This window comes from Rhinopithecus bieti, unplaced genomic scaffold, assembly GCF_001698545.2.
Source record: "Rhinopithecus bieti isolate Rb0 unplaced genomic scaffold, ASM169854v2 scaffold_11488, whole genome shotgun sequence".
NCBI lineage: Eukaryota > Metazoa > Chordata > Mammalia > Primates > Cercopithecidae > Rhinopithecus > Rhinopithecus bieti.
The window spans coordinates 1,406,599-1,425,697 of record NW_016806879.1 but is presented as its reverse complement, the minus strand read 5'-3'; the positions used below and the strand labels follow the sequence as shown (position 1 = coordinate 1,425,697).

General features: G+C 55.3%; 1 protein-coding gene across 9 annotated transcripts; it reads left to right on the top strand.

Moving 5' to 3' along the window:
• The first annotated feature begins 1,047 nt into the window (after nt 1–1,047).
• On the top strand, nt 1,048–10,867 carry SAXO4 (stabilizer of axonemal microtubules 4). 9 transcript variants are annotated; one of them, XM_017878439.1, is made up of 14 exons: nt 1,048–1,157; nt 1,713–1,849; nt 2,248–2,365; nt 2,592–2,745; nt 4,621–4,749; nt 5,270–5,333; nt 5,700–5,812; nt 6,245–6,304; nt 6,425–6,511; nt 6,848–6,961; nt 7,074–7,168; nt 9,721–9,885; nt 10,440–10,523; nt 10,752–10,867. In XM_017878439.1, the coding sequence occupies exons 2-13, from the start codon at nt 1,741–1,743 to the stop codon at nt 10,507–10,509; spliced, it is 1,278 nt and encodes a 425-aa protein (XP_017733928.1). In that variant the 5' UTR covers nt 1,048–1,157; nt 1,713–1,740; the 3' UTR covers nt 10,510–10,523; nt 10,752–10,867. The 9 variants fall into 9 exon arrangements, with proteins under 9 accessions (XP_017733928.1, XP_017733931.1, XP_017733924.1 ...); XM_017878442.1 differs by lacking the exon at nt 6,245–6,304; XM_017878435.1 differs by lacking the exons at nt 10,440–10,523; nt 10,752–10,867 and adding an exon at nt 10,264–10,420.
• The last annotated feature ends 8,232 nt before the right edge of the window (nt 10,868–19,099 follow it).

Genomic DNA, 19,099 nt, shown 5'->3' with positions numbered 1-19,099 from the left:
TTTGCCGAGTGTGGTGGCTTCTTCCTGTAATCCCGGCAACTCAGGAGGCTGAGGCAGGAGGATCACTTGAGGCCAGGAATTCAAGACCAGCCTCAGCAATATAGCAAGATGCTGTCTCTACAACAAATAAATAAATAAATAAGCAAGTCAGGCATGGGGGAACACACACCTGTAGTTCCGGCTACGTGAGCGTCTGAGGCAAGAGGATTGCTTGAGCTTAGGAGTTGGAGGCTGGACTGAGCTATGATGGTGCCTCTGCACTCCAACCCAGGTGACAGCATAAGATCCTGTCTCTCTTAAAAAAGAAAAAAAAATGAGCATTTACTACCTGCCAGGTGCTGAATCCATGCTCTTGCTAAATCTGCCAGCAGCCCTGTGAGGTGGGTGCAGTCACATCGCTTGTGAAGATGGGGATATGGGGGCGTGAAGAGGATAAGTACCTCATCAAAGGTGACAGATCGGATTTGAACCGCACTCTTAACTGCTGCAGTTTATTGGCCCTACAATAATAGTGCCCAGTTCAGAGGTTGGTTTGGGGGAGTACACAACGTAATGTGTGTTAAAGGGCTTAGCACAGATGTGGCTCCAGCGGAACGTAGTAAACATTGATTTACCACGAGGCACAAGAGCGGGATCTAGATCCACCCACGTTTGAATCTCAACTTGGCTATTTTCTGATTGCGAGATCTCTGGAGTCAAGTCACTTTGCTTGTCTAAGCCTCATGTTCCCCCAGTGAAAATGGGGATAATCATAGCTACTGAAGAGCTGCTCAGAGGACAGAGATAGAGGATGTAAAGTATCTGCCGAGAAGTGGGTACTTTATGGGAATGAGTGTTCGGGATTATCTTTTATTTTATATCATGCAGACAGCAACTCTTCCCAGCCCTGTGGAGGAGGCCAGAGGTTGGGGCTGGAGCCCTGGAGGCAGGGCCTTGCTCGGGCAGCTCCTGACCCTCCCCTCCTGGCCAGGTCAGTCCCTCAGTGGGCCCTGGCCCTAGAAGGGCTCGGAAGCCTGGGGATGCTGTTGCTAGGCACCAGTTGCTAGGCTACACATTGTTTCTCCTGCTTGGCCACCTCCAGGAGGGCTGGCTTCTCTGCAGAGCTCTGACTCCTGCAGCCTCTCTGTGACCTCAGAGCCTCTCTCTGCAGAGGAAAGGTGAGGGTGGAGCCGCTGCGGTTGGGCCTTGGGGAGAGCGGAGCCAACTCCCAGGGGAGGCAGGCAAGGCCAGAGGCAGGCAAGGCCATGGGAGCTGAGGGAGAGAGAGGAGCCGGGAGCTGAGAGTGAGCGTCCCAGCCTGACTTCTTGGGTGGGAGCCAAGAATTCCCCAGATAGCGGGTTGTTGGCTCATTCATTCCGAGAGGTGGATATGTAAGGTTCAGGTCGGGGGCCGAGGAGTCAAATACCTACGTCTGAATCCCGGCACTACCACCTATTATGAGCAAATCCTTTATCTCTTTAAACCTCACTGTCCCCGCGGTAAATGGAGACAGGAAGAGTTAATAAGAAGGTGTGGGAAAGTGAGAGGAGACACGAGGACTCTTGGGATAAGTGTGGATGATCAGTTTTGTCCTCAGTTTAGGGACGTGGGAGCTGGGGCAGAGAGACAGAGGCCTGGGAGAAGGGGCCAGCTGTGTGGGGACGCAGGTCTTTGCCCCGGGGGCTTCCGAGCTGGGCTTGGGACCCACGAGGCTCCCCGCGCTTCCTTTCTAGGCCCCCCGGGGCCCTGCCCCACAGCATCATGATGGGGAAACTCCCCCTGGGGGTCGTCTCCCCTTATGTGAAGATGAGTTCGGGGGGCTACACGGACCCCCTGAAATTCTACGCCACCAGCTACTGCACAGCCTACGGTGAGGGCACCTTTGCACAGCAGCTTCCCCCAGGACATTGGCTTCCCCCAGGACTCCCTCTCTGAGGGAGGAGCAGCCCCTCTGGCTGTCACACTGCAGAGCAACCTGTCACGCTGAATCCGTCTGTCCCCTGAGCCCGGCCCGGCTGCTCCCTTCTCCAGTTCTGTCCCTGCAGTCCTGTCACTGTGATTCTGCCACACCGACCTTGTCCACAGCCCACCTACTCCATTTCCTGCCATCACAGTCCTGAAAGGGCAGGCTTGCAAAGCTCCTGCCCGTGGCTCTGAGCCCTCCCCTGTCACTGTGACCCCTGTGCCCCTCGGAGGACACTGGCCCTGCCTGGGAAGCCCTGCCTGTTTTTGACCTTGGGGTGTGTCTCCTCGTTGCCCCTCTGGCAGGTCGAGAGGATTTCAAGCCCCGTGTGGGCAGTCACACAGGCACCGGCTACAAATCAAATTTCCGGCCCGTGGTCTCATGCCAAGCCAGTCTGGAGGCCTTAGACAACCTGGCCACGGGGTACGGTCTGTATGGCTCCTTCCCAGCCCCTGCCCTGCTCATCAGACCAACTCCAGGCTCCATGGATGGGGACCCTGAGCTTTGCCTGGCCTAGGCTGGGGGTCCTGGGTGACACAGGGCACGGCAGACCCCTGAGCCATCTGTGGGAGGGTGCAGGGAGGAAGGTAGCTCCTGAGCAGTGGACAGAGGCAGGCGGCCTGGAGTTCTAGCTCCTCCTCACCCTCAGGGAACAAGCCCAGGACCATTTCCAGTCTGTGGCCAGCCAGAGTTACCGCCCCCTGGAGGTGCCTGACGGCAAGCATCCCCTGCCCTGGAGCATGCACCAGACCAGCTCAGGCTACGGGCGGGAGAAGCCCAGTGCAGGTCACCCCACCAAGGAGGTCAGTGCTGGGCCAGGGCCAGGAGAGGGAAGCCTTAGGCTACGGTGGGGCTAGGGCTGCACTGCCAACAGTTGGTCAAGGTGGAGGTGACAGGGCATGCAGCAGCCACATTGTAGGGATGGGGGCCACTCATCTTTCTCCCCTTTGTCCTCATCCTTGTCCCCACCATCCCCACCACCTCCATTCCCTGCCCCAGCCCCACCATTACCTCCGCCTCCATTTCCATCCCCATCGCTGTCCCATTCCGATGAGTCTCACACTTCCTTCCACACCTGCAAGCCCCGTCACCGTCCCTACCGCCACCACTGTCCCCTACCATTGACATCCTCACCCCATCTTTTTCATTTCTTTTTTGTGAGATGGAGTCTCACTCTGTTGCCCAGGCTGGAGTGCAGTGGCACGATCTCGGCTCACTGCAACCTCTGCCTCCTGGGTTCAAGTGATTCTCCTGCCTCAGCCTCCCCAGTAGCTGGGACTACAGGCATCCGCCACCACACTCGGCTCATTTTTTGTATTTTTAGTAGAGACAGCGTTTCACCGTGTTCACCAGGATAGTCTCGATCTCCCGATCTCATGATCCGCCTGCCTCAGGCTCCCAAAGTGCTGGGATTACAGGCGTGAGCCATGGCGCCTGGCCCCATCTTTTTCATTTCTATCCTCATTATTACTACCCTTCTTATCATCAGCACCACCACCAGAATAGGCACTCATTCATTCATCCCGCCAGTATGTTCTGAATATCTCCTTCATATTTGAAGATGATAAGAGCTGGTAGAGTGCGGGGTGGGACGGGTGGTAGGAAATATAATGGGGAGAAGCAGGGAGGAAGAGAAGTGAAGGAATTGCAGGCCAGGCACTATGGCTCACACCTGTAATCCCAGCACTTTGGGAAACTGAAGCGGGCAGATCAGTTGAGGTCAGGAGTTCAAGACCAGTCTGGCCAATATGGAGAAACCCCATCTCTGCTAAAAATACAAAAATTAGCTGGAAGTGGTGGTGCACCTGTAATCCCAGCTACTTGGGAGGCTGAGGCAGGAGAATCGCTTGAACTCGGGAGGCAGAGGTTGCAGTGAGGCTGAGATTGCCTGGGCAATAGAATGAGACTTGGTCTCAAAAAAAAAAAAAAAAAAAAAAAAAAAAAAAAAAAAAAAAAAAAAAAAGGCCAGGCACAGTGGCTCGCACCTGTAATCCCAGCACTTTGAGAGGCCGAGTCGGGTGGATCACTTGAGGCCAACTGCTGGTGGGCCAGCCTGGCCAACATGGTGAAACCCCAACTCTACCAAAAAAATACAACAAAATCAGCCGGGTGTGGTGGCTTGCGTCTGTAGTCCCGGCTACTTGGGAGGCTGAGGCACAAAAATTGACTGAATCCGGGAGGTAGAGGTTGCAGGAAGCTGAGATCACGCCACTGCACTCCAGCCTGGGCAACAGAGCAAGACTCTGTTATAAATAAATAAGAAGTGAAGGAGTTGCAACTGCAAATCAGGAGGGTCGGGAAAGAGCTTGCTATGGAGACACTGGACAAAGACTTGAGGGAGGCCAGCCCCTCCAGATGCAGCTGTCTGAGGGAGGAGTGGTCCAGGCAGTGCCAACAGCAAGTGCAAAGGCCCCAAGGTGGGAACAGAAAGGAGAAAAGCAGCTAGAACAAGGTGAGGCACTCAGGTTCTTGTGGACCACCAGGAGGATGTGGAATTCCCTGTGAGCGTGATAGGAAGGCTGCAGAGCTCTAAGCAGAGGAGGAAAGCACAGGTTTCATTGTAAAGGGACCCCCTCTGGCTGCTCTGCTGATACTGTACTCTGTAAAGGTCAAGGGCAGAAGCAGAGTCAGGTAGTGACTGCTGCCCCCTCACCTATCATTGACCTTCTTCCTTCCAGGTCCGGAAGGTTCATTTTGACACCCAGGAGCATGGGCCCCAGGCCATCACGGGGCTGGAGCCCAGGGAAGTGCCCCTGCTCCACCAGCAGCAGGGCCAGAGCCCGCTGGAGCGGGAGAACTTCCGATATGTGAGTGGCAGCCCAGCTAAGGTCTTCGGGGTGGGGCAGAGGGGCCACACCCGCCTCCTCCTCCCACCTCAAGAAAAGTGTAGCGCTGATTCATCCACGAAGCCAGCTCGGTGTGAGCTCAGGGCGCCAACCAAGACGGGAGAACAAAGGATTTGATATTGGCTATTTCCAAAACAGCATCAATGTGACTTCTCGCGATTTAACGCTCATCCTCTTCCCCAGCCTTCTTCCTCTCTCTCACGGCCCCTCCTGTTCTCGGTCCCTCTGGGCCCCCCACTCATTACCAGGAGTCTGGTGTGGGGTGTGACGTGGTATTCATAGTCACGGGGCACTGTGCTCTTACACTGAAACTCCTGGCCCTGCGATGCCCCACCCCAGAGAGACCTGTGTCCAGGATGCTGTACTGGCCCACACAGGCCTCCTCAGAGCACAGATAACCGAGGCGCCACTCCACTGCCGCCGCATGCCTTTGGGGCCCTGGTGGGCTGGTGCCACCATTCTTCCAACCTCTATGTTCCAGGGCCCACGCTTCATGACTTCGGAGTACAATTCCAAGTATCTCAGGGAGCCTCTAGACCAGCCAGGTAGGCCCTTCCAATCCACCTCCCTACTTCCTGCCCCAGGGGCCCTGGAGCTGGCTTAGGACTAAGAAGGCACCAGTGGAAGAAAGAAGGATGCACAGGTGGCTGGGGGGAAGCGCCTCTCCCAGGCTGACCTCAGTGCGTTGGGCCTCTCAGGAGGGCGGCTTGGCTGGTGCATGCCCTTCCTCTGCTCCCTCTCCTGTCCTCTGGCCTGGACTCTGGAATCCTCACCCTGCCACCCACAATCCTCATGGCACAGGTCTCCAGGATCTTGGGATCCACTCCCTCTGCACCTGCTGGGACACTGAGCCTCTGGAGGACACGTGGGGACCAGGTGGCCTGGCAGCAGATGGGACATTTCTTTTGCAGATTTCTTGCAGAAGAACTCGATCGGCGCCAAGGAGGGGAGCAGCTTCACCAAACGGTCCCGCCAGAGCCCCATTGTCTTCCAGCCACCCTCACAGGCCCTCCCTGGGGACCCTGTAAGTCGGCTGGGCTCCTGCTAGAACTTTAGGGGGCTTGACGCCCTCCAGTCTCAGGGTTCCTAGCTTTCCTAAAGAATGTGAGCTGCAGAGCCCTTTGTTCAAACACAAGATGAAAGAGCTTAGGTGAAAACCACTGCTTTGGTCCAGTTCCCCCATTTTATAGATGAAAAGACTGAGATCCAAAGAGATGAAGAGGTGTAGCCAAGGTCATTCAGAGTTCAGACAAGAGCCCTGGCCTGCTGGTCCCATTCAGGGTCATGCCTTCCCCTGTCTTCTCCCTAAACACTTCCCTTTTCTCAATGATGCCCATTTGAGCTGAGTTCTTCTCTGTGCTCAGCACAGCAGGGGCCTGGAGGCAGAGTGGGTGGGAGCTGCCAGGGGCCCAGCCTGCCTCTGGGGAGCTGACATCCTCTGTGGGCCTCTTTCCAGGCCCTCCTCCCAGGCCAGAGTGTCACCAAGTCTGACTTCCTCCCCAAGACTCACCTGCATGTAAGCTGAGCTAGGGGGAGGCTGGGGACCGCCTGGCAGGGAGCAGTTAGAACATGGCTCTGGAAGGTGGTGGGGGAAGCAGCCACATCCTGGTGCCAGTGGCTGCTTTGCTCCCTCCAGGGAGATGAGTTCCTACCTGTGTTGGCCAGAGGCTCCAAGCGGGAAACAGCCTTCAGCCGAGGGAATGAAAGGATTCTGAACCCCAGAGTGAGTGGCCTTGGCTCCTCGCTCAGAGGAGGGAGGAGACAGGGAGATTTCTGGGATGAGGTGGCATTTGGGTCAGGCATTGAGGAATGGGAAGAATTAGAATATTTGAGGATGTGGAGGTAGAGCCCCAGGTGGAGGGCGAAGAGAGACTGGGCCTTCCCGGGGGCTGGAAGACGAGGGGTGTGGTCTGAAATAGACTTGACTAGAAGGGGAAGGGAGGGTTACTGGGGCTGGGGACAGGTCACAGCTGTGTGTGCCTCTGCCTGCCCCCTCTCCATCCCTGCTGCCTCAGCCTGGCCACCTCAGCCTCCCTTCTGGTGGCTCTGTCCCCTGCAGGTGCCCCCTCCCTGCCCAGAACCCAGCAGCATGAGCCACCAGCAGTTCCAGCCACTTCATCGGATGCAACAGACAAATGTTGCCCTGCTTGGCCGGGAGACTGTGGGGAAAAAGGTGAGACCTGCTACATCCAACCTCCACCCCCAAAGCCCCACCCCTTCTGACCTGACAATTCCCCTGTCTATTCCCTTATTGTCCCCTGACAATTCCCCTGTCCCTTATGCAGGAGCCCACAGGGTTCAGCCTTAACAACCCTATGTATGTCCGGAGCCCCTGTGATCCTGACAGGGATCAGCGATACCTGACCACCTACAACCAAGGGTGAGGTCCGCTTCCTGGTCCAAAGCTGAAACCATTTGAGAGACAGACTGAGACTGGGATAATGAGCTCACAGCCTCATGGAGAAGATCAACACTGAGTGAATGTGGGTTCCCCAGAAGCAGACCCTAAGCCAAGGATTGGAGTGCAAGCATATTATTAGGCAGTTATTAGGCGTGTGGGAGTGGAGAAGTGGGATGAGGGAGGGAAGGCAGTAATAATGAGCATGTTACTAAGCCAGCTATTCCACCAGGAAAACTCTAGAAAACAGTGTAAAGCACACAACTCAGAACCACCCCAGTCAAAGGTGAGAGAGCTGGGGTATTTATACCCCTACATCCATCAGTCATTGGTTAAAGGTTATCCTCAGGCAACATTAAATCCCAGGTGCCTCCTTGCTCAGGCAAAGCAGGTTCTAGCATCCCAAGGGTAGCTTTCCCACAGATATGCAGTACAGGGCATTGGTGGCCAGGCTGGTGGGCATGGAAAGAACAAGGGAGAGCGAGGGAGTCTGGAGCAGCAGCATCTGCTAAGACACTCCATCCAGCCAATGGTTGGTGGGCTTGAAGCTCCCTCAGAAGGTAAATTCTGTGCTTTGCATTCCCTGGATGAAGAGTGACTGTCCTGGGCATCAGGGAGGGCTTCTAGGAGGAGGTGGCCCCAGAGCCATGGGGAAGGCTTCTGGGGCCAGGACTGGGTGGGGAGAGCATTATAGGAATGGTATAAAGGAAGTGTAATTCTTCTTCTTTTTTGTTTTTTTGAGATGGAGTTTCACTCTGTCGCCCAGGCTGGAGTGCAATGGCATGATCTCAGCTCACCGCAACTTTCGCCTTGTGGCTTCAAGTGATCCTCCTGAGTAGCTGGGGTTACAGGCATGTGCCACCATGCCCAGCTAATTTTTGTATTTTTAGTAGAGATGGGATTTTGCTGTGTTGGCCAGGCTGGTCTTGAACTCTTGACCTCAAGTGATCCGCCTGCCTCAGCCTCCCCAAAGTGCTGAGATAAGAGGCATGAGCCACCATGCCCTGCCAGGAAGTGTAATTCTTTTTTTTTTTTTTTTTGAGATGGAGTCTCCCTCTCTTGCCCAGGCTGGGGTGCAGTGGCACGATCTCAGCTCACTGCAAGCTCCGCCTCTGGGGTTCACACCATTCTCCTGCCTCAGCCTCCCGAGTAGCTGGGACTACAGGCGCCTGCCACCAAGCCCGGCTAATTTTTTTGTATTTTTAGTAGAGACGGGGTTTCACTGTGTTAGCCAGGATGGTCTCGATCTCCTCACCTTGTGATCTTCCCGGCTCCAGGAAGTGTCATTTTTAGGACAAACTCCTCTGAGCCAGGAAGTGCAAGCTTTCCTCACGTATCAGTCGTCTGTGTCCACCCTGCTTCCTCTCCAGCTCCTGGTCCTCCAAGGTGTCCCTGCAACCTCCCTGTCTCCTCAGGCTCCGCCTGGCCCACCCCCTGCTCCAGGATACCTCCCAGAATCCATTCATAGAACAGACTTTAAGTGAGCCCTGACTGGGTGCCAGGGCCTGCTGCAGGCCCTGGGAATGTGTGTGCAGCTCCTGCCCTACGGAGCTCAGACCTCAGCACGGGCGGGGGCATGCATGTGGCTGCGGTCCGTTAGTGAGAGCTGTTAGGTGATGGGCGGGGAGAAAAGGATCGGGAGGGCTGCAGTGGGCACGGGTCAGATTTGAAATCGGTGGCCTTGAGCAGATGACATTTGAACTGAGACTGAAAAGAGGGGAGGGCGGTGGCCTGGAGGAGCAACAAGAGCTGGAAGGGCCGCTGGTTGTCCTCTGGCCTGACCCCTGAGGCTCAGAGGGGAGGAGCAGTGCTCCCGCCTCGCACAGCAGACTCGCGGCACAGTGGCTGCTCCAGTTCCCACGGAGGTGGGGGGAGGGCCAGAGGCTCAGTCTGGGTGTGAGGGGCAACGATGTTCTGACCCCTTCTTCGGCAAACATCTCCTCCTGTGGCTCTGGCAGAGACCAGCTCCAGCGCTCTCTGCTGGGTCCCTCCAGCCTGTCGTGTCCTGTCATGTCCTGAGCTCCTTCTGGCTGTCAGGCACGCTTGCTGGTGCTTTCTGGTGCGCGCAGAGCCCCAGGGCTGTTACCACCGATTTCTGCATGGATCTATCTGCATCCCCTCTTCATAAGTTCAAGGGTGGGACCCCCATCTTACTTGTCTTTGCACCTTCTGGACCTGGCTGTGCTCAGTTAAATGGAAGGAAATGGAAATGAAATGGAAGGAAAGTTAAGTGCCTAGAGAAGTGGATGAGACGGGGTCCCCACCCCAAGGTGCTGGCAGGCCAGGGACAGGGGCGTCACTGAAACTCTCCTTTTATACTCCAAAGAGTGTTTCAGCATCAGGCAGAGGGGAGGGCAGGCTTTTCGAGTAAGGCTTCCCCCAGTGGACGTGGGCTTAGGGAGAGTCAGACGAGGAGGACAGCATGAGCAAAGGCGGGGAGGCTGGGTGATCTGAGGGCCGATGGAGAGGGGCAGGAGGGGCTGCAGAGGTGGGCAGAGGCCAGATTCCAGCCAAGGACCCCTCCTCTCCTCCAGGTACTTCGAGAACATCCCCAAAGGTCTAGACCGGGAAGGCTGGACTCGAGGTGGCATCCAGCCCCAGATACCGGGAGGCTACGCCCTCAGCCAGCCGGTCAGCTGCATGGAGGCCGCCCCCAACCCCACAGAGAGCCTGCGGCACCTGCACCCCCATGTGGGAAGGTGGCACTCCCCCCAGCTCTGTTCCTTCTCCCTACCCCTCATCCAGGCCCTGCGCCAGGCCTCTCCCCTCCTCTCCTCTCTTGTTCTGTTAGTCCGGTTCATTCCTATGAGAGGCCCATCTCCTCTGGCTGGCTCTAGTGTGCCTTCTCCTGCCAGCACTGACTCCTCCCTCCTCTCCATCCAGCGATCCCTCCCTCAGATGTCTCCTCTTCCCTCTCCTGCCCCGGTACCCCAGGCCAGGTGGGCTGGAGCAGGAGGATCTGAGCGAGGGGCTCTGGAGTGGTTTGGATCCAGAGGGGGATGGGGGGACGGATCTAGAGATGAATGGACTGTGGTTCCGCCTCACTCAGCTCCTTTCTGCTCAATTCAATTCCTCAGAAATTACATTCATACCAACAATGGCCCAGAGTTGGCCGGCAAAGAATGTTTGTGGCTTGGCTGCCCTGGCTGAGCCCTGGCTGTGCTCTCTCAGGGAGGGTCAGGCAGAAGACGAGAAGACAAGGTCCATCCCAGCCTGCCAACGCCCCCAACACTCTCCTCTTGCCTCCCTGCAGAACCCTGACCTCAGCCGACCCCTTCTACCGGGACGCACCCCACAGGAGCCGCTTCATGGCACACAGCTGAGCCCTGAGCCCTTGGTAAGGGGCTAGGACTCCCACACTCAGCTGTTCCGGTGTGTGGGCAACCGTTGTGGGCCAGCCCTGCCTCCCAAGCCCTGGGTTAAGCCAGTCCTGCCTGGGGATCCCCACTTCCGAGTGGGGGGTGCGAGATCAGGAGGCCTCTCAGAACCTCTTCTGTGCCAGGCAAGCACACGGAAATACCCCTGAGCCCCTTGCTCAGGCTTTGCCTCTGCTTCTCCTCCACAGGTTTGTCAACCCTACGGGACAGGAGCCAGGCTACTGTCTGTACCCCCCACTCGATCCCCCAGGGGGACACCCCTGCCCAGCTACTTTCCTAATGAAATAAAGAGCATTGAAGCAGAGAAGTGTGACATCACTATCAGGGTGGCTGGAAAAAGGAGGGGTGAGCTGGGGCAGTGGGTGCAGGGGTGGAGGAGCTGGGCCAGATTTGGAGTCGGAAGGGCTCAGCTGGAACCTCTGAAGAACCGTGACACAATGGATAGGCACTTCCTTCTCCCGACTCAGTTTCTTGTCCTGTAAAGGGTCCTTTATGGCCTGTGCTGTTTGGGAAAGTACTTGGTTAAGTGTGGGTGGAACAACCCCAGGGGAGGGGCCAGTGGGCCAGAGAAGGGGAGGGAAGCAGACTCAGGGCAAGGAGAAAGAGGAGTCTCGGACGCATGGCCACCTGGACACCGATACGGTGCGGGGGGCTGATCACAAAGGCTGGTGCCACTCTCCCTCCCAACCAAGGTGACCAGAGCAGGGCGGCCTGTTTGTGAGAAAGAGAACAAGCTGCCCCTTACGCGTCCCAGGTGAGCGCAGGCCCTGATGAGCCAACATCCTGCACGAGAAGAGAAGGGTGTCTCTTCCTCCAGATGTTGCAGCCTGACATAGGCCCTCAGCCTGCAAGACAGCATCTGGGCCAGCTCTCAGCACCTTTTGTCACCTCAGCCAGGTGCATTTGTGCAGTGCACAACACTACAACTGTATGCCGTGGCCCTGCTAGCACCAGCTCCTTATAAATGAGGAGTGTGGACCCAGAGAGGGTGCGTGAGCTGCTCAAGGTCACACAGGGCAGAAAGGCAGCAGCAGCGCTGGGTTGGGGATGTCCCCTGTGCCTTGCATCCCTGTCTGGGCATGCAGAGGGGGTGTCTTCCGACCCCTTGCCTCCACTTGTGCTCCTTAGTGGAGGTCTGTGGAGCAGTGCTGCTGGCCCCAGAGCCTGACCGTACCCAGCACAGTCTTGAACGGCAGGCCTGGGGGCTGTCCACAGCTTGGCTGGGGCTCCATGTGGGCTGTGGGTGGCTCCAGCTGGTCCCAGCTTGGGAGGAGGGAAGCAGAAGACACAGAGTCTCAGAGCCAGACTCAGGACCCAGCGACAGCCCAGACTGTGGGTGGCGACCTGCCAGTCCATGCCCCAGCAATAGGAGTGAGTCACCAAAGGGACTGGGCTGGGCCCCAGCCATGGCCATAGTAAGGTGGAGAGTGAGCGAGTGCGGGATCAGCCAGCCTCTCCCTGCCCAAAGACACACACACACACACACACACTCAACACAAAAGCACAAGCAAATACAAACACACAAGTGCACACAGACCCCTGAAGGCATGCACACACACATCTAGGCACATAAATGCCAACGGAAGTACACATAAACTAACACAACCACACACACGGAAACACAAACAAGCGTGCACAAACACCAGATCTTCACATCCAGGACTCTTAGACACGCAGACACACACACAGCCAGCCTGATGTGGTTTTGAGTATTTGTCCCCACCCAAATCGCATGTTGCATTGGAATCCTCAGTGCTGGAGGCGGGGCCTGGTGGGAGGTGATTGGGTCATGGGAGTGGATCCCTCATGGCTTGGTGCTGTCCTCACTATAGTGAATTCTCGTGAGACTTGGTTGTTAAAAAGTGTGTGGCACCCCCCACCTCTCGCTCCTGCTCCTGTGTGTGAAGTGCCTACTCCCAGCTGGGCGCAGTGGCTCACGCTTGTAATTCCAGCACTTTGGGAGGCTGAGGCAGGTGTCACTCGAGGTCAGGAATTTGAGATCAGTCTGGCCAAAGATACAAATACCAAAAATACAAAATATTAGCTGGGCGTGGTGGCGCATGCCTGTAATCCCAGCTACTCAGGGGGCTGAGGCACAAGAATGGCTTGAACCTGGGAGGCAGAGGTTGCAGTGAGCTGAGATCACACCCCTGCACTCCAGCCTGAGCAATAGAGTAAGACTCTGTCTAAAAAAAAAAAAAAAGAAAGAAATGCCTGTTCCCCCTTCACCTTCCACCATGAGTGGAAGCTTCCTGAGGCCTTCCCAGAAGCAGATGCTGGTGCTGTACTTCCTATACAGCCTGCAGAGCCGTGAGCCAATTAAACCTTTCTTCTTAGAAATTACCAAGTGTCAGGGTTGTTATTTGTTTTTGAGACAGGGTCTCCCTCTGTCACTCAGGCTGGAGTGCGGTGATGCAGCCACGGCTCTCTGCAGCCTCAACCTCCCGGGCTCAAGTGACCCTCTCATCTCAGCCTCCTGAGTATCTGGTACTACAGGCTCACACCATCACACCCAACTAACTTTTTGTATTTGTTGTAAAGACGGGGGTCTTGCTATATTGCCAAGGCTGGTCTCAGACTCCTAAGCTCAAGCGATCCTCCCACCTTGGCTTCCTAAGGTGCTGAGATTAAAGACATGAGCCACCATGCTGGACACATAGACACAAAAACAGATGGATGTACAGAGACTTACAGAACAGACACACAGGCAGACACACACACACACACACACACACACACACACACACACACACACGGCGCCTCATCTCTATTTCGTGTCATTTCTTCTCCTCCGAGTGTCCTTTTACAGCTCATGTTTCCTGTGCATCCTTCCTCTATCTGGCTCAATGGGGGGTGGAGGAGTTATGGTGCCAGGGACATTGGAGCCTGTTTACACCCTCTCTCCATCGTCTCCACCTCCGTTGTCCTGCACCAGGCAGCAGTTGGCCAGGGCAGGGGGACAATTCATGAGGCACTGCATCAGAGAAGGCAGGTTGGTCAGATTAGGGGGAGGCTCAAAGGCCATGCTAAGGAGCCCTTCTCAGTTATGAGCCTCAACAAGGGCATGGACCATATATGCCTTGTTCACACTGAAAGTCCAAAGCCCAGAACAGTGCCTGGCACATATGGAGGTGCTCAGTAAATACCAGATGAATGAATGAATGGATAATGGCAGATGTGGGCTTCTCGGTATCACCCACCTTAACACCAGGATGTCAGTCGCCCAGCCTCCCTGAGTCCATGCAGTTGGCTCCCACGTTGCTACCCCCTACCTGCCCAGCTGCCATGGCCTTGTCCCTTAGGGACCACTGCTTTGTCCCCAGGATGCACCTTTCCTCTCTGAGTGTGCCCTTCGGTCTCCCCTTGCACAGAGCCCATCCTCTGACCAACCTCATTAAGCTCTCCTGCAGTGGCCTAAGGGCCTCTACATTCCAGCCTTGGCGTCTGGTAGGCACCAAGACCAGGGTAGAGTCAGTGCTGGGAAATTCTCTGTGTCCCAAGGACAGGAGGAGGGGACACTTTCTATCTGGTGGCTCCTCAGGATGCCAGTCCCTGTTGAAGGGACGTCTTGCTGTGTGGCTTCCCTCTCCTGCTCTGTGATGTCAGGGGACAGCGGGAGAGTTCCGGTCTCTCAGCATGAGAGTTTACAAGACTTGTAAGGCAGTTAGTCTCTAGGGCATGGCCCAGAGGAGCAGGCCAGGGGCGCTGACCATGTGGCTTCGTTTTCAGTGGCCTCATCCCCTTGCTTCCAGAGAGCATCAGCCCAGAGCTCTTTCCCAGGCCCAGGCAGTCAGCAGACTATACCTGTCACAGGCCTGAGCCCTGGAATCCGACTGCCTGGGTTCAAATTCCTGCTCTCCACAACCCAAGGCAGCTCCCTACCATCAGTCAGTCACCTAAGCCTTCTGTGACCTCCAGTTGTCACTTAACCATTCTGAGCTTCAGCTAATAGCAGCAGCTGCCTTCTGGATAAAATCCAACATGTACAGAGTGCACACAAATAGAAGCTGCTCTGATGCTGGAGCAGAGGAAACAGAGGCCAAGACAGAGGTGGAGACTTGGTCAAGGCCACACTGCAGGCTGGACAAGGTGGCTCATGACTGTAATCTCAGCACTTTGGGAGGCTAATGCGGGTGGATCACGAGGTCAGGAGTTCAAGACCAGCCTGATCAACATGGTGAAACCCCATTTCTACTAAAAATACAAAAATTAGCCAGATGTGGTGGCGGGTGCCTGTAGTCCCAGCTACTCAGGAGGCTGAGGCAGAGAACTGCTTGAACCCGGGAGGCAGAGGTTGCAGTGAACGGAGATCGTGCCACTACACTCCAGCCTAGGCGACAGAGTGAAACTTCGCCCACCTCCCCATCCCCCAAAAAAAGCCACAATGCAGATTGTTACAGAATCTGGCCTCTGTCTCCTGCTTGGCCCTGGGTGGGCCCCCTCAAGACCCTTGCCTGAGGCCAAGAGAGGTGGCTCTTGCCTATAATCCCAGCACTTTGGGAGGCTGAGGCTGGCGGATCACTTGAGCTCAGGAGTTCGAGACTAGCCTGGGAAACAAAGTGAGACCATCTTTACAAAAGAATTAGCTGGGCTTGGTGACACGTCCCCGTAGTCCCAGCTACTTGGGAGGCTGAAGTGGGAAGAGAACTTGAGGCCAGCAAGTTGAGGCTGTAGTGAGCCGTGTTCACACCACTGCATTCCAGCCTGGGTGACACAGTAAGATCCTGTCTCAACAAAAAACCAAACAAGCCCTTCCCTGAGAGCAGACCTCCTCTCTATCAAGGGTGGGTGATCACCTGCACAGCCTGACCTGGAAGGCCTTGGCTGACCTTCCAGGGGGTTGCCCCCACTTAACCGCCCCGTCCCTATGGCCCACTTCTGCCAGGCCCTCCTGGCAGCTGCCTGCTTCTCCCTTCACCTGGTAACCAGACTTCGGGTGTTCACAGAGTCAGTCCTTCCAGCGGGTGACAACGCTGCCGCTGCTGGAAGCTTCCTGCACGCTCCCCAATGGCTATTTTTAAAAACTTGCTGAGGTGTACGGGATGATGATTAACCTTCATTAAGCCCCCACAGCCTGCGGGTGCTGAGAATATTCGTGGGCCTTCACCTTTCCAGCAAGAACACAGAGGGGCCTCTCTCTGAGGGAAGTTTGGGGACACAGGTGGGTGCGGCGCTGACGGCTTTGGTGTGGGGGTGTGTTGCCCAGAGGGCTGATGGGACAGCAGGTGGGGTGGGTGCTGGGTGCTGTGAGATCAGGCACGGCTTGTGACGCGTGTGGACGCGTGTGAAGCTGCTGTTTGTTCGTCATGGCCTGGTGGCGGCTGATGTTGACAGGTGCCATCTGTCCTGGGTCACGTGGTGGCAGGCAGCAACACCGGCTCGTGGGCTTGACAGCTGTCCAGCTGGGAACACAGGGCTCCTAGGGTGGGGGCGGTTAGAGGCATCTGTCTTTGGGAACTGGAGGCCTGGGGGTGGTGGGAGGCCCTGCGTGGGGAGGTTGAGGACGGGGTGTATGGTACACCCAGACAGATGGAGTGTGTGAGGCTCTGAATCGGTTCCCTAGTCTCCTCTCTGACCATCTGGAGGGCCACCCATTCCCAAGGAACTGTTCACTGAACAAGCAAGTATGTAAGGGCAGAGGATGAATCAGACCCAGCCAGCCCCACTGAGGGCCCCTGTTGAAGAGTCAGAGGGGTCTGGCAGGGCCTGTGGGACATCCCACCACGCCTCGCTTCCTCCCCACGCTGCTGCAGACGGGCTCTGCCCAGGACCATTGTGATGGGCAGGTCAACCTGACCAGAGGTGAGGCAACCTGCCCAAAGCCATGCGGCGCTGGCCCGGTGAGCCTGCTTGCACTCCCTTCTGAATCCAAGCCTCTCCCCACCCCATCACTTCCCCGGGGTCTTGGATGGGCAGGAATGGGGCCTGGGAACTTTCTGGGAGAACCAGGCAGTGATAGGTATGGGCTTTGATTTCTTTTGCTAAAGAGGTGAGTGCACTTGTGTGAGAGTGTGAGTGCTAGAGTGTGTGAATACGAGTGTGTGTGAGAGCATGTGAGTGAGAGCATTAGTGTAAGTGCATGAGTGTGTTTGGGACTGTATGGCCTGAGTGTGAGTATATGAGTGTGTGTGAATGTGAGTGTGAGAGTTGTATGTATAAGAGTGTATATGTAAGTGTGGTGTGTAAGTGTATATGTGTATGTGTATGTGTGGGTGTGTGTTGGAGTATATGTGAAAGTGTATGAGTGTGTGAAGATTGTGTATTTGTGTCTGTGTGTGGGGGTTAGTGTGTTGGTATATGAGTGTGTGTATGCATGTGTCTATGTGTGTAAGTGTATATGTGTGGGTATGTTAGTGTGTGGGATATGGGTGTATGAGTGTGTGATTATGAGTGTGAGTGTATGTGTATTTTGTGTGTGGGTGTGAGTATACGTGTGTTAGAGTGTGAGTATATGTGTGTATGAGTGTGAGAGTGTATGTGAGTGTATAAGTGTGTGTGTGGGAGTGTGAGTGTGTGTATGTATGTGTGTGGGTGTGAATGTGTTACAGTGTGCATATATAAGTGTGTGTATGAGTGTGTGTGAATATATGTGACTGTGTGTATGTGGGAGTGTATGAGTGTGTGTATGTGTGTGATGATTGTGTGTATTTGCATATGTGTGTGTCTGCATGTGTGGGTGTTAGTGTGGGTATATATGAGTGTGTGAATGTATGTGTGTGTATGTAAGTGTAGATGTGTGGGTGTGTGTTAGAGTATGTGGGTATGAGTGTATGCGTGTGTGAGTGTATGAGTGTGTGAGAGTGTATATGTGTGTATACGTGTGTGAGTGTGTCTGTGGGCGTGGGTATGTGTGTGTTAGAGTGTGAGTATATGAGTGTGTATGAGTGTGAATATGAGTGTATGTGTGAGTGTGTATATGTGTGAGTGTATGTGTGTATGTACGTGGGTGTGTGAGTGTACGAGTGTATGTATGTGTGTGAGAGAATGCGTTTGTGTGAGTATATGTGAGTGCATGAGTGTGAGTGTGAGAGTGGGCGAGCATGTGTGTGTCTTTTTTTTTTTTTTTTTTTGCTCTGTCGTCCAGGCTGGAGTGCAGTGGCGCGATCTCGGCCCACTGCAAGCTCCGCCTCCTGGGTTCACGTCATTCTTCTGCCTCAGCCTCCCGAGTAGCTGGGACTACAGGCGCCCACCACCAGGCCTGGCTAATTTTTTGTATTTTTAATAGGGACAGGGTTTCACTGCGTTAGCCAGGATGGTCTCGATCTCCTGACCTCATGATCTGCCCGCCTCGGGCTCCCAAAGTGCTGGGACTACAGGCGTGAGCCACTGTGCCCGGCCAAGTGTGTGTGTGTGTCTTTAGAGTCCCCAGTTAGAGGGCCAGGGCAGGAAGTTATGTGTGTTGCTCACCTGGCCTAAGCTTGGGTGAGAAGCTGAAGGCGCTGTGCTCAGAAAAGGCTACATGAGCCCCTGGGCCAAGCAGCCTCGTATGGGGCCTGATGACAAGCTGTGGTCCCTATGGTCAGACAGCCTTGCAGAGCCATGCTCTCCTGGTGGGCCCTGGCACTGGGGGCGGGTGGCTGGTGTTGAAGAACATGGGCAAAGCTTCTCCTGAGCACAGAACAGCATTTGACAGTGTGGGACACCTGGGAGGACAGTGGAAGCAGGGGCAGGGGGAGGGAGAATGATCACGCGACTCCCTGAGTGGTCACAGGCTGATGAGGTCTGACGGTGGAGGCTATCAGTCAGAGTTCATCACAAGCAACAAAAACCACAGCTGGCTAATTTAAGCAGAAAAGGAATCTCTTTCTTTCTTTCTTTCTTTTTTTTTTTTTTGAGACGGAGTCCCACTCTGTCGCCCAGGCTGGAGTGCGGTAGCGAGAGCTCCGCTCACTGCAAGCTCTGCATCCCGGGTTCACACCATTCTCCTGCCTCAGCCTCCCGGGTAGCTGGGACTACAGGCGCCCGCCACCTCGCCCGGCTAGTTTTTTGTATTTTTTAGTAGAGACGGGGTTTCACCGGGTTAGCCAGGATGGTCTCGATCTCCTGACCTCGTGATCCGCCCGTCTCGGCCTCCCAAAGTGCTGGGATTACAGGCTTGAGCCACCGCGCCCGGCCAGAAAAGGAATTTCTTAAAAGGTCTTGGGCACTCACAGAATCTTCAGGTGGACCTGAGAATAAAACTTAGAACCCGGCCGGTCGTGGTGACTCACATCTGTAATCCCAGCACTTTAGGAGGCTGAGGTGGGCGGATCACTTGAGGTTGGGAGTTTGAGACCAGCTTGACCAACATGGAGAAACCCTGTCTCTACTAAAAATACAAAAATTACCCGGTCCGTGGTAGCGGGCGCCTGTAATCCCAGCTACTCAGGAGGCTGAGACAGGAGAATCACTTGAACCCAGGAGGTGGAGGCTGAGGTGAGCTGAGATGGCACCATTGCACTCCAGCCTGGGCAACAAGAACAAAACTCTGTCTCAAAAAAAAAAAAAAAAAAAAAAACGTAGAGCCCACTCAGCCAGGAAGCACAGAGAAAATCGC

Coding starts and splice junctions, on each gene's coding strand:
- SAXO4 (XM_017878435.1), top strand. CDS start 1,741: ATGATGGGGAAACTCCCCCTGGGGGTCGTCTCCCCTTATGTGAAGATG. Junction 1,850..2,247: donor CAGCTACTGCACAGCCTACG/GTGAGGGCACCT, acceptor CCCCTCTGGCAG/GTCGAGAGGATTTCAAGCCC. Junction 2,366..2,591: donor TTAGACAACCTGGCCACGGG/GTACGGTCTGTA, acceptor CCTCACCCTCAG/GGAACAAGCCCAGGACCATT.